This window comes from Lissotriton vulgaris, chromosome 10, assembly GCF_964263255.1.
Source record: "Lissotriton vulgaris chromosome 10, aLisVul1.2, whole genome shotgun sequence".
NCBI classification, from domain to species: Eukaryota; Metazoa; Chordata; class Amphibia; order Caudata; family Salamandridae; genus Lissotriton; species Lissotriton vulgaris.
Window position 1 is genome coordinate 878589895 of NC_141698.1, and position 13818 is coordinate 878603712.

The 13818-nt window shown below is 48.1% G+C and overlaps 1 protein-coding gene across 1 annotated transcript in view; it reads right to left on the minus strand.

Annotated features, from left to right (window-relative positions):
• The window catches only part of DUS3L (dihydrouridine synthase 3 like), a 169718-nt gene that overhangs the window by 91921 nt on the left and 63979 nt on the right, over positions 1 to 13818 (minus strand). The window contains exon 3 of the mRNA XM_086941835.1: positions 4459 to 4765. Coding sequence (XP_086797961.1) covers positions 4459 to 4765 — 307 coding nt within the window. The remainder of the gene's footprint in view (positions 1 to 4458; positions 4766 to 13818) is intronic.

A 13818-nucleotide genomic window follows, 5' to 3' on the forward strand; every position in this document is an offset into this window, starting at 1 on the left:
ATAAAATGTTTTCCAATTACACCTAATGGCTATCTGGAGCAATGAATGGGCTGGTGCCTGACAAACAGTCTCTTTCTAGAAGAAGCAAAGCCACCTCTACGTGGTTTGGGGTTTTGCTCCGTGCCGCTAAAAAATCCGATAGGAAACAAGAACGGATATGGTGGGAAAATTACGATAACAATGAGAAAATAAAATATAGACTGCTGCTGGCGGATTATAAAAAACGTATCCTAAAGAAAAAACCAGAGTACCTCATTAATTTAATAGAAGCAGCCAGCTGCTCGTTCAATGCCCTCTTCCAAGTTGTCTTCAAACTCTCTTCACCAGCGACCACAATACCAGAACATACTAATCAGGATTTCTGTGAGTCCCTTGCATTATTCTTTCGGAACAAAGTGGAAGTTAATTTCAACAAGTTCACTTCCATCACTGCAACCCTACCTTCCGGGTACAACAACTGTCCTTGTAACGTCAAGGAGCATTCGTTCCCTGAATTTACCTCTCTTTCAGTAGACCGAATTAGAGAACTGATTCGCTCAACTAAATCAAGTTCCTCTCAAGATCCTTGTCCTCCAAAAACCTTACATTTTATTCTGGATCTGGTTGCTGCCCAACTGGCGCCCATCTTTAATTCAATATTTAAGAATGGTATCTTCTCTAAAGCATGGAAAACTGCTTCTATCCTTCCTCTATTGAAGAAAGCAAACTTGAGCTCCGTTGACCCCAACAGCTTTAGACCACTCTCCAGACTACCTCTCCCGTCAAAGGTAATAGAGAAACAAATGAATTTCCAACTGTCAGCTTTTCTGAACCGATTGCTGAACGACTCCTAATATGGTTTCTGCAGGGGGCACTCCACAGAATCAGCTCCGATTGTAGACACTGAAATGATCAGGGCTACAGTTGACGGGGGCAGTGCTACCCTCATCGACTTGACTGCAGCTTTTGACACCGTCAATCATGATCTATTGTCACACCGGCTGATGGATTTAGGTAAAGATGAGGCTGCTCTGGACCTTTTCAGATCTTTTACGACTGAGCGAACTCAGACCGTGGCCATGGGTGACTTCACTTCGAAGCCTTTTTCTCTGTCCAGCGTGGTACCTCAGGGTTCAGCGCAGAGTCCAACTCTTTTTAACATCTGTTACACCCCTGGCTGGTTTGGGTTTTGGCTACGTCTTATGCAGATGACACCCAGATTGTGGTTTCTCTTTCCAGAAGTGGCCTGGACCTGAGTGATTACTTGGGAGCATGCATGCAAGAAGGTGGTATCTGGAAGGATGTGAACTGCCTCAACTGAATTCTACAAAAACTAAAGTTATTCTTTTTGGTAACAACACTTCCTTTTGGAATCCCTGTGGTGCCCAGAAGAATTGGGCTCCTTTCCCATTTCTGTGAACAGGGTGAAAATTCTGGCTATCCTGGTTGATTACCCTAACCTACAAGGAACAGGTTAACAGGGTAAACCTCTACCTACTTCTTCATGCTATGCATGATCAGGCAGATAGTACAGTTTCTTCCCTCCAATCTATTGGCGACCGTGATCCTTTGCCTTGTAATCTCCAGGATTGGCTATTGTAACAGCCTCTATGTTAACCTTCCTAAGGCTCAACTGAAAAAACTTCAAATTCTGCTAAATTCACCAGCTAGATTGCTAATGAAAATTACAAGATTCCAGTCGGCCGCACATGCTCTGGTTAAACTGCATTGGTTGCCTTTTCGGCAAATAATTATTTTCAAAGAGCTTTGTGTAACCCATAAAGCACTTCAGGCTCAAGTGCCAGCCTTCCTGAGGGAAAAATAAGCATGTATGTGCCCAACAGGACCATAAGAACTAGTTCAGCTATGAATTTGGGGGTGCCTCCCTAAAGGCTCTTTCCTGGGGTGGCAGGAGCTTTCTGGTCTGCACAACCCGAACCTTGAACAAGCTTTCTTTGTTATTTAAACCAGCCCCCTCTTTCCAGCGTTTCGGCAAGCTTCTCAAGGCCTGGCTTTTTACTCAAATTTAATCTTATTCCATTTGTTCTTCCTTCTTCAGCACTGAGACACCTCTGGGTATTTGATGCCCTGTATAACTCAAATCAAAACCAAACCATTTCTATTAATGCCTGAGATAATCAGCGATTTCACAAAATAAAATGGAGGTTTATGGACTAGCATGGTACTCTGTAGGACCCAAAATCGGTGGTGAAGCTAGTGCTATTGCAGACAGCAAGAAAACTATGACCATTTTATATTTTGGAAGAACAAAAATTACATCTAATAAGGAATGAGCATCAAACTGCTGGATAAAAAAAATACAACCAATTGTGCTTGTAAGCATACCCATAACAGAAAATAAAATACGAACGATGGACGAAGACAACTGAAGAAAAAGCTTGTTCAGGGTATAATGACCAAACCTAGTTCCTCGTGTGTTTATAAATCAAGGAAGGTAGGTGGCATCTGTAAGTAGAGAGGTGCACGGCAAAGGGAGGAATAGGTCAACATGGAAAACAGGACTGACATAGCAGTTTTTTTTTTAAGAGAACAACTTCATCTAGATTGGAAAACAAACAAATATGGCTTGGTTGTTAATAAGACAGGGAAACAAATATCTGCATCCTGATTATCCGGCTTTTTATGTGCATTAAAAACGCTTTTTTCCCCCAATTAGAGGCAAACATCGTAGCTGAGTGCGTTTGGCTCACATTAGTATCAGAGGTCCATCAGTACTCCTGTCCTCATTTATTCCTAGTGAGGTTTAGCAAAGTGCTACATGGAGCCGTTGCTGTATATTTTGACCTTTGCTAAATATTTAATATCCTAAACAAATTACAATATGTTACAAATTGTTTTATATAATAAGTAATTGAAGTGTGACGGAGTGTGCAGTGCCAAGTACACAGTGGGACATGTCAGTTTGGTTGTTGTAGGATACTGTGACCCTGGTTCTGTGCCTTTGATGGGCTCTGTATAAGCAGAGGCATTGGCTGCTACCTATTTGGTTGCAGACTGATCACGTGCTTGTGCAGGCGCCTAATAGGTCAGACAGTAGCCAGTGATACATGATCAAATTCGGACCCAGAAGAGATGAGTGCTGTTTCCTGCTTGGTCAGGGATGTGCTCTGGTTAGAAACCTGCTCTTCACAAAAGCCTGCCAATCCTACAGGTCTTGCTATCAGGCAGGACACATATTACTGCTCCGAAGTCTGACTGGCGCAATGTAAATGTAAATGTTTTTGTACTTGTATAGCGCACAGCTACCCGCAGTGGGTTTCCCGGCGCTTGTACGAATACCGCAAGGGAACCCTTCCTGGCTTTCCCTGTGAAGTGTCCACTTCTGGGCACCCCCATGGTGCAGACCAGGCATCCCTCGCGTTGTGGAGACTAAGCAAGCTATTGCCCAGAGTTGCAGCGTGGGACCCATGATCAGAATAGGCACTGAGGCGAGAATATCCGGTCAGGGGAATTACTGAGCCCGAGACCCGTCGGGGCAGGAATCGAACCCTGGTCCCTGGCCAGAGCTCTGCTTCGAGGTCTGCCTGCTCTTCTCCACATTACTGCTACTTATAGAACCAGTTCTTTATCAAAATATCAAGAAAAAACCATGCCAGCGACTAGTCAGTGTTTTGGTAGATTATGAATGTAGTGTATTCAGCAGGCCTAAAGTCTTAGCCCCAAGGTTTAAGGTTAAAACATATAGATTAAGTCTCATATTTTGTAATTTAAACTTAAGGAGTTAGGCTTGAGCTTAGAGCTTTAAGGTGAGGGATAGAGGTGGGGAAAAACCTAGGTGCACAACATCATAAGGGGACAGGATCATCACAGAGCGGAAAGAAGGCATCTTGAGGTAAAGCCCAGAGGGGAAATGAAAATGAAGCTGGGTGGAGGTGATGGAAAAAAAACTGTTGTGATAGTGCCAGGCAGATGGCACAACATACTGGAGAGAGCAGTGAAAGCAAGCAAAAGCCAGTCTGGTGAAAGACCAGAGAGGCCCAGTGGAAATCATAGATTTGCAACTATACCAGCCTGGAAGCAGATTGCATGTTAACATGTCAATCAGAGGTGGGACTGATGCGACCCAGTAACCAAGACTTACTTAGAATGATTCCCTACCATCAAAGGATGGAAGTCTGTTGTTGCTGCAAGCAATTAATGGACTGTCTGAGAAGCAGAAAGCTGTTAGGACATTAAGCATAACTACTGAGTCGGAGTGGTTAGGTTCTGCAGCATGGGTGATGCATTTTGCCTCCACATGGAGTGGCGGGGGGAGGAAGATCAAGGTCATTCTTGGATGTGTGGCAGAAAGATAGGAGGGAGAGGCTTAGTCGATGATTCTTGTGGAAGAAAAATGAAGGGGAGGCGGGCCAATCTTAAGCACTATTGGGGAGAAAAGGACATGGCCTTTACAGATGTACTGATGAAGGGAGAACATTGATATTTTGGAAGGTTCTTCTTCCTGAAACACCCACATACCTGCTTTATCGATGGGCACAGGTTCCTTTCAACATAGACTGTTGGCTTCTGGTAAGGTCTTCTCTTGTTTTGTCCCCGAGCTCTCTTCTTCTGCATAGCGCCTTCAGTTTCCTCAATGTTTTGCTCTCTGCAGTCTTCTTGCGTGTCTGACAGCTTGATCTTTTTGGTTTCAGGTTCAGCTGCGTCATTGTCAAGAGTGGAGTCTGGAGGGGCCTCCTCAGAGACACCATCAGTGCTGGGATCTGTGTGCTTCTCTTTCCCCTCTGCGTCGATGAATTTGTGAAACTGTTCTTTAGTGGTTAGATACCTGAACAGAAAAATATATATCATTCGATCCACTACGAGAGCTGGCAGATACAAATGTTTGAGATCAAAACATGTTGTAATGCAGTACGTCACTAGCATTCATTAGAGTATGCCTTCAAAAGGTGCAAAAGCAGTGAAGAGCGATGGGGACAAACGTCTTTTTTTTTTGCCTACTTAGCAATTGGACCAAAAGAAAGGGAAAACAAGCAATGCAATGGTTTCACCTTTGGAAAAGTTTGAGCTATTGGCATTGTAAATGACAAAATTTGTATTTATGTTTTGGTTTTGTCATTTACATTGCCATTAGCTTAATCTCTCGCAATGTGAGACCTATTGTACCCTACGGACGAGCTCAGCAGACAGCAATTACTACCACACCCACACACCCAGAGCTACACACACACCCAGAGCCACACACACACACACCCAGAGCCCCACACACACCCAGAGCCCCACACACACACACACACACACACAGAGCCCCACCCACCCACCCAGAGCCACACACACCCACCCAGAGCCACACACACCCACCCAGAGCCACACACACCCACCCAGAGCCACAGACACACCCACCCAGCGCCACAGACACACCCACCCAGAGCCACAGACACACCCACCCAGAGCCACAGACACACCCACCCAGAGCCACAGACACACACACACACAGAGCCCCCCACAAACACACAGAGCCCCCCACAAACACACAGAGCCCCCCATACACACACACGCCAGGCGAAACCTAAAAAGTATAACAAATGAAAATGAAGAAGGAATAGGCAATATACAAAATGTACAACCTCTTTTTACAAACTACTGTAGCAGAACCACAAGAGTGCTAACCTGAACATTACAAAAAAACTGCAGTCTATTCTACGGACTGAAAATCACTTTAAATGCTTTCGAATGTCTCATGGAAAGAATATAAGAAGTGTGTACACAAAATCACAAATTGAAGGAAAGCAACGTTGGGCTGTTCTTTAAAAAAGTATGGGAGGCTCCATGCATGCATCTGTGTTGTCTGCGGCCAATGTGTGTTGTAATAGCAGGTGATCATCGCTAAAAACGTACCCATCACGCCATAAATAGGCCTACAAACTTCTAAAAAAAAAAAAAAAAGAAAACGGCCCTTATACTGATCTGTCAGACCAGCCAATCGGGCCAGTCCGATCCTGGTGGTCTGTGTACACGGATTGAGACTGGGCCATGTGGTCAGGTGGCACTTGAACCTGGAGCCTCTGTCTGCAGGGTCACTGTTCTACCCGCACTGTCCGCGAAGCGATGCCACTGAGCGCACAAGAGGTATAGGATAGTGCTGATGGGCACACATGTGACTGCGCTGCTGATGTCCCACAAGATATGGAGCAGTGCTGCTGAGAAAGCACAGGGCACGGAGCAGTGCTGCTGAGAACTCACAGGGCAGGGAGCAGTGCTGCTGAGAACCCACAGGGTATGGGGCAATGCTGCTGAGAACAAACACGGCACATAGCACTGCTGCGGAGTCTAAAGAGGGTACGGGCAGTGCTGCTGAGAAAGCACAACCAGGGCTGTCGTGCACAGGGTATGGGGCACTGCTGCTGAGAACAAACACGGCATGGAGCACTGCTGCGGAGTCTAAAGAGGGTACGGGCAGTGCTGCTGAGAAAGCACAGCCAGGGCTGTCGTGCTGAACACGCATAAATAAGCAGTGCTGCTGAGCACAGTGGCGTAACGAAACTTGAACCCCCCCTCCGAAAGTTACATGGAGGGGGCCCCCACGCCCCAGACCCATTGAAGCATGCCGCTCGTGCACAGTTCTCAGTGTCAGAGGGCCCCCCGCCCCCTGGAGCATGCCCCCTCCGCACCATGGGAGCTGCGGGAGCTATCGTTACGCCACTGACTGAGCACACACGGTACACGGGGCAGTGCTACCAAGCACACATGGGGCCCTGAGCGGTGCAACGGAATACACACGGGCGGTGGTACTGAGCGCATGCAGGGGGCGCCCTGGGCAGCCGTGCTGAGCACAAACAACCAGAGCAATGTAGAGGGCAAGACACAAATGGGACACAGAAGGAGAAAGCACGCAGTGACACAAATGGAGGAAGAAGGGATGAAAAACACGAGAGGTGACCGGAAGTGTAGAGCGGTAAAAGAAGGATACACCCAGTGGATGCAGGGCTGCTTCTGTGAGTTCCCCTCCGCTCCTATGTGATTCCCTCGGCAGCTCAATCATATGATTCCCTCCAGTGTTCCTGTGAGATTCCCTGTGCTGTTTCTGTGAGTCTCGCTGCGGTCCTGTGAAGTTCCCTCTGCTTCTCCTACAATTCTCCGGGGTTCCTGTGACCTTCTCTAGTCTATGTCTGTCAGTTCCCCTGTGCTCCCGTGGGGTTCCCTCTGTTGCTCCTACGATTCCCTCCAGTGTTCCTGTGAGTTTCCCTATGCTGCTTCTGTGAGTCTCCCTGCAGGCCTATGGGGTTCCCTCTGCTGCTCCTACGAATTCTTCATTGTTGCTGTGAGTTTCCCTAGTCTGTGAGTTCCCCTGTGCTCCTTTGGTGTGTTCCCCTGCTGCTACTACGATTCCCTCCAGTGTTCCTGTGAGTTTTTCTACTGCCGTGAGTGTTCTGAAGTTCCTCCTGTGCACTCCTCTATGCTGCTCCTTTCATCCCCCCTTGCTGGTCCTATACGTGCCGCCATGCTTGTCCTGTGAATTATCCTAGGATGAACGTGTGAGTTTCCATGTGATGTCCCCGTGAGTTCCCCTGCGCTCATGTGAGTTCCACAAAGAAGTTCCCCTGAGCTTCCCGGGGCTGCTTCTGGATCTTTCCTTATGCTGGTCCAGTGAATTCTCCTGTGCTGCTCCTGTGGGGTTCCCTCGCTGCTCCTGTGAACTCTCTTTCCCTCGGATCTCGAGTTGTGCCCCTGCTGGTCCTGTGAGCTCCCACGTTAGCCTCCCCGCTGCAATTAGTTACTCCATCCCGGTGCCCCTCTCCCCTGTGTACCTCGTGGTGCCCTGCGCCGCCTTACCTCTCCCGTGCGTCCCCTCTAGTTCTCCCGTGTGTCCACGCGCCGGTCTGTGATCTCCCTCCTCACTCCTGTGCGTGCGCGAGGTCTCCAGTCTCCCTCCTGTGATAGGTCCTCCCCTGGTGCTGCTCTGGGTTCACTGGTGCCGCTTATGTGGATTTCCCTGTTCGGCCCTTGTAAGTCTAAGTTCTCTCCTCCTGCTTTTTTTCCTGTGAGTACCCTCCCCCACCCCCAGTGCAGCAGGCTCCAATCAAAGCAACTTGGAGGGGGGTTAGCGGGGACCCCTCCCACCCCCTCACAGAGGATAAAATCCCGCCCTCTCACGAGCCGCAGACCCTTACCACCCCTTCAAGGCATGGCTGCCAAGTTCACGCACAGAACACCGGCCCCTGCTCGAGAACCACCCGCCCGATGCTGATTTTAGTCACAAATCGCCCTGAAGTAGATTTCATTAGATGCAATCTAGTTGCAAACACATTACAATAGCACTGTTCTGAAGAAAAAACAAGGAAAGATAATGGACGCATTTAACTCGGTCAGTTTAATGAAAGACAGAAAAACCGGAATGAATAGGCCGCTTTCACACACAGCCTCAGTGCCACTCCAACTGCTTCACTTACAATAGCTAGACCCTTGGGTGGTGGTGCAGACTGGTTTTAGTTCGGATTTACCGGGGAATGACGTCACGGGGGTGTTCCGGGCCGGCAGCCAATCACAGCGCGGCCCGGGACACACGGCAACAAGGGGCGGGACTTAAAAAGAGTCAGAAACGCCCCCGAATCGCGTTTTCACGGGGAAAGCATGATTGACAGCCAATCTCTTCCAATGGCTAGCCTCCATTTATGGAGCTAGCCAATGGAAGACAGAGGCGGGACGAAGCCCCATACTGTAGATCATAAGATTTCGCCCTGGGCGGAGCACCCGCTTCGCAGGTGCTACGGCCAGGGCGAAACCTAAACATTCTGAGGCTAGCATATCTTAATTGAAAGAACTGAATCTTGAGGTGGGAGCAGAATTTCTACAATTTGTTAATTGTACATAATTTCCAGTAAAATAAAAGTTCAGTAGAGGACACCACACAATAAATACACAAATAACCCCCCCTAACCACCACCCCTGGCGTGACAGCACCTCCTCATATTTTCCTATATAACTCCATAGGTCCACTTGAAGAAACCCACTACATAGCTGCTAAGGTTTCAGATTGCCATGTGTGACATTTTCATTATTTCATAGAAATTATGAGTGACATTTCAACGACTATGGGTGACACTTTCTCGCAAGCAAAAATCATGCAATGAAGACGAGGAAAACTTCTAAAAATCAGAAATTAAAGCCATTTGAGCATCAAGAAACTCCAAGAAGTTCTTGAAACTGCTGCAGATCACCAAAAATGGAAGGGCGCTAACCCTAGTGCTCCTTCCTGTAACCTGATTGTACTGTAAACAAATGCTTATCCATGATATTAAACAAGTCTTTCAGTAGCAGTACGTTATTAAAGTTCAGCGTACATATGCTGACACATGCATAGTTAAATCAAAAATACTTGCCCGATGCAACAGATTGTCATTTGTATAAAATAAATAATATACTTTTAAAATCCATATGTACATAATATCTAGATCAAGCACAACACCAGCCCAACCAGTTAATCTAGACACATGCTGAGGAAGTTCTGTTGCTCTAGCGAAAGCAAAAATTCTGGGAAAGGGGCCGGCCGCAGGCTGTGGGACATGAGGCAGGAAAACATTGTACCTGGCAGGCTTGATATCTGTTGCTGTGGGCTGCAATTAAGCCCCTGCCTCTAGTTCCTGTGAGAAAGTGCCATCTTTCTTGCATTGGTATGTGTAGTAAATGTCCTCTCCACTGTTCTTCTCTGGCTAAACTGTACTATGTTATCTGTGACATCATAGAATGCCAGGGTGTCCCTCTAGCTCACAGTGTCTCTCTCTCACTTACTGTGGAGGTTGGTCATCTCAGGCTGAGCTGCTAGCAGCTGGCTCCTGGTGGGGTTTTCCTAACAATCTTGACCTGTCTATCTAACCTGGAAGGAGCCTGCAATAAAGGATCTTAACTTACTAAGTGGACTCTCCATCTTTCATTTACCACAACTTGCCGACGTTTTGAAGAGAATGAACCTACCTGCGCACTAAGGAAGCTACTTCAAGAAAAGGAACTAAAGAAAGGAACTAAAGACATTGTGAAAATTATTCATAAGACAGAAGGTAACGCCCAGCTGACCCCACCAGTGTCCTATCACACCTGGACAGCCTGCACCCTGGGCGTGCGTCTTTATGTTCATGTCTGCGTGCGTCTGAGCAGCCTGCAACCTGCGCCTTTTATGCTGTGACTTGTCAACGGCATCTGCCTACTCTGCCTGTGTCTTTCAAAATCCAGTTTTTCATTACTTCTCCACAACAAGAGCGGTTTGTAAGGATTTTGCTGCATTCTCAGTGTCCTGCTTCCTGAACTCTCATAAGAACTGGCCATCACTGCAGGCCAGATTACTTGCTTCGCTTTTGTATGTTCAGCGCGCAGAAATTTAGCAAGGGACTATTTAAGTCACTTTACCTCATCTGCTTCGTCGCTCCACTGTTTCAGTCAAATTGGCGGTTGACCGGCAGCGATCTGTTCTCCTCTCCTGCCATCGTCCAATTGATGACGTGCATGGAACGTGCTTGGGAGTCAGCGAACCTCTGCTCATTCAGCGACATTCCAGTGACGTCTTGTGTAGTTCTTGGAACGCTCCTTCTACACCTCCCGACACGTCGCTCTGCCTTTCACGCTACTCACGTCATTACGCCCGGTGTAGCAGCCATCTTTAGTTTGTTCTAAGTTGCCATAACAATAGCTGCCACTCGTTGCGTTTGCAGTCAACGCCTAAGACTCGACGCGTTTGCATTTCCTCATCTTGGTCCGTTTTAGTGCGCTGTTCCAAGCTTCTGTTGTAAGCGTGTCTTGTGCTGTGAATTCCGTCATTGAGCTCGCGGCATCTTTGAGGGGTTTCTCATTTGGCGGAATGACAACCTTTAGTTTACGCTTCTGTGCTGCCAAGTCAATCAGTTTTGGCACACGAGTTGAATCGGTACTAGTCCAGCACTATGAACAATTTTTCTGTAATCTTTTTCGAGAAAGTGCGCAGCTACGGAGTTGAAGGGACTTTCCTCATAGATCGGTTCACTTCCTATTTTCATGGCGAAATTCAACGGCGACTGCGGGGACCTCAGTTGCGTCTGCAGGGAGCAGAGTACAAAGACCCCGGGTGAGAGGTCGCTCACCGGAGCTCATGTCATTTAATAATTTTCGTTATGTTAACTTGTCTCTGTAGGGGTGTATTCAGTGTTTAACAAGTTTACACTATCTAAGTGAGGTTGTGTGCTGTGTGTTTAGCCTGTGCCCATTTTTGTTTTCTAGGGTGTTCTAGGACCTTATTGTGTACCCTATGTAGGGCGTTTTGGGTATATGCATGTCTGTTGTCATTCCTCCATTTTGCTTTTAGGGGGATGTTATGTCTGTACCCTATTTAGAGGAGGTTGTGTGTCTGTTTGCGGGTAGTCCATGCCCCTTGTTTATTCCCAGTATTACTATCCTGCCGTGTACCCTTTGTTGTTGAGTGCTTACGGGTAGTCCATGCCCCATCGTTTGTCCCAGGGTTATTGTATTTATCCTGTGGTGTACCCTTTTCTGGGGAAGTTGGTGTTTGTGGGTAGTCCATGCCCCATCGTTTGTCCCAGGGTTTTTGTCTTCATCCTGCGGTGTACCCTTTTCAGGGGAAGTTGGGTGTTGGCGGGTAGTCCATGCCCTATGTTTATTCCCAGGATTACTGTCCTGCGGTGTACCCTTTGAGGTTGAGTGTCATTTCTCCATTTTGCTTTTAGGGGGATGTTATGTCTGTACCCTATTTAGAGGAGGTTGTGTGTCTGTTTGCGGGTAGTCCATGCCCCTTGTTTATTCCCAGTATTACTACCCTGCCGTGTACCCTTTGTTGTTGAGTGCTTACGGGTAGTCCATGCCCCATCGTTTGTCCCAGGGTTATTGTATTTATCCTGCGGTGTACCCTTTTCTGGGGATGTTGGTGTTTGTGGGTAGTCCATGCCCCATCGTTTGTCCCAGGGTTATTGTCTTTATCCTGCGGTGTACCCTTTTCTGGGGAAGTTGGTGTTTGTGGGTAGTCCATGCCCCATCGTTTGTCCCGGGGTTTTTGTCTTCATCCTGCGGTGTACCCTTTTCAGGGGAAGTTGGGTGTTGGCGGGTAGTCCATGCCCTATGTTTATTCCCAGGATTACTGTCCTGCGGTGTACCCTTTGAGGTTGAGTGTTTACGGGTAGTCCATGCCCCATTTTCCCTCCCAGGGTTATTTTGTTTACCCTGCGGTGTACCCTTTTCAGGGGAGGTTGTGTGTTTGTGGGTAGTCAACGCCCATTTTTATTCCCAGGACTGCTGTCCTGCGGTGTACCCTTTTCAGGGGAGGTTCAGTGTCTGTGGGTAGTCAATTCTCCATACTATGCGCTGTCCCGTTTTTGGTGGAGATTGTTTGTGCACTATGTTCTTGTCCAAGTCTACCTTTTTGCAGCTACTGGCCAGGGCATCATTTTGGTAAGATTTTGAGTTGTGTATTTATCATACGGTTAGTATCAGCATATCTTTATCAGGGGTAGTTGTTTTTTTTTTCTTTGGTGAATTCTTGTCAAAGGCGTTGTACTATGTTATAGAATGCCTGGGTGTCCCTCTAGCTCACAGTGTCTCTCTCTCACTTACTGTGGAAGTTGGTCATCTCAGGCTGAGCTGCTAGCAGCTGGCTCCTGGTGGGGTTTTCCTTACAATCTAGACCTGTCCATCTAACCTGGAAGGAACCTGCAATAAAGGATCTTAACTTACTAAGTGGACTCCATCTTTCATTTACCACAGTATGCCTCCACTTTTTGCTGAACTGCTGATGTGCTTTGACTGAGTGTGCCCTGGGCTCCTGCTAACCAGGTACCCCGGGCCTGTGTTCCTTCCCTAAAGCTGTATTGAAACATAACTTAATTGGCATCTCTGGTCACCTATCAGCCCCTAGCCCCTAGTAAATGGTACCCCAGGTACTCAGGGCATGGTGACCAGAGAAGACCCCTAAGGGCTGCTGCACTTATTGTGCCACCCTTAGGGGCCCTGTACCCTGACACCCACACATTGCCTTTGCAGGCTGAGTGTCTAAGTACAGAACTAAACAGAGAGTCGACATGGCCCACATCCCTGTGTGCAATGCCCACAAACCCCACTGCCCTGGCATACATCAGTCACCCCTCTAAGCTTCAAAGGCATGCCGCCTCTGTGAGCTTCTACAGACCATTTGCTGTACCCAGCAACTGTCCCCCACCAGTTCTGACCCACTCTGGCGGGAAGACTGGCGGGAAACCCTGCGTCAGGAAGGGGGGGGTGCCAGCTTATGCCAACCCCACACTTTAGGTGGGGGAGGCGAGGTGAAGCACGACCCCGGGCTCCAGCCATCTTGAAGATGGAGAGCGCTGCCCAATCCCAGCTAGGTTCCTGCCCCCCTCCCACCGAAGATGAGCAGGCTAAGGGGTGTACCCACCCCAGGACAGGGAACTATTTGTCCCTGCCATTACCCTACCTGTAACGCTCCTATATTCAGTATTTAGGGGCTCCCTGAAACTTCCTTCCTCAGATCCCGAAAAGAAAAGAATAAAGAAGATCAAGAAGACCACCTGCTGTGCAACTGCTAAAACAGGACGACACCCAATCAATCAATCAATCAAAGACATTTATAGAGCGCACTACTTACCCGTAGGGTCTCAAGGCGCTTGGGGGGGGGGGGGGTGGGGGGTGCCATTACTGCTCGAACAGCCAGGTCTTGAGCTTCTTCCTGAAGGAGAGGTGGTCTTGGGTCAGGCGCAGGTCGGTCGGGAGGGAGTTCCAGGTCTTGGCGGCCAGGTAGGAGAAGGACCTTCCTCCTGTTGTCGCTCTTTGGATGCGGGGGACGGCGGCGAGGGCGTGGCTGGCTGATCGGAGGTGGCGTTTGGGAGCGTAGAAGTTGATGCAGTTGTTGAG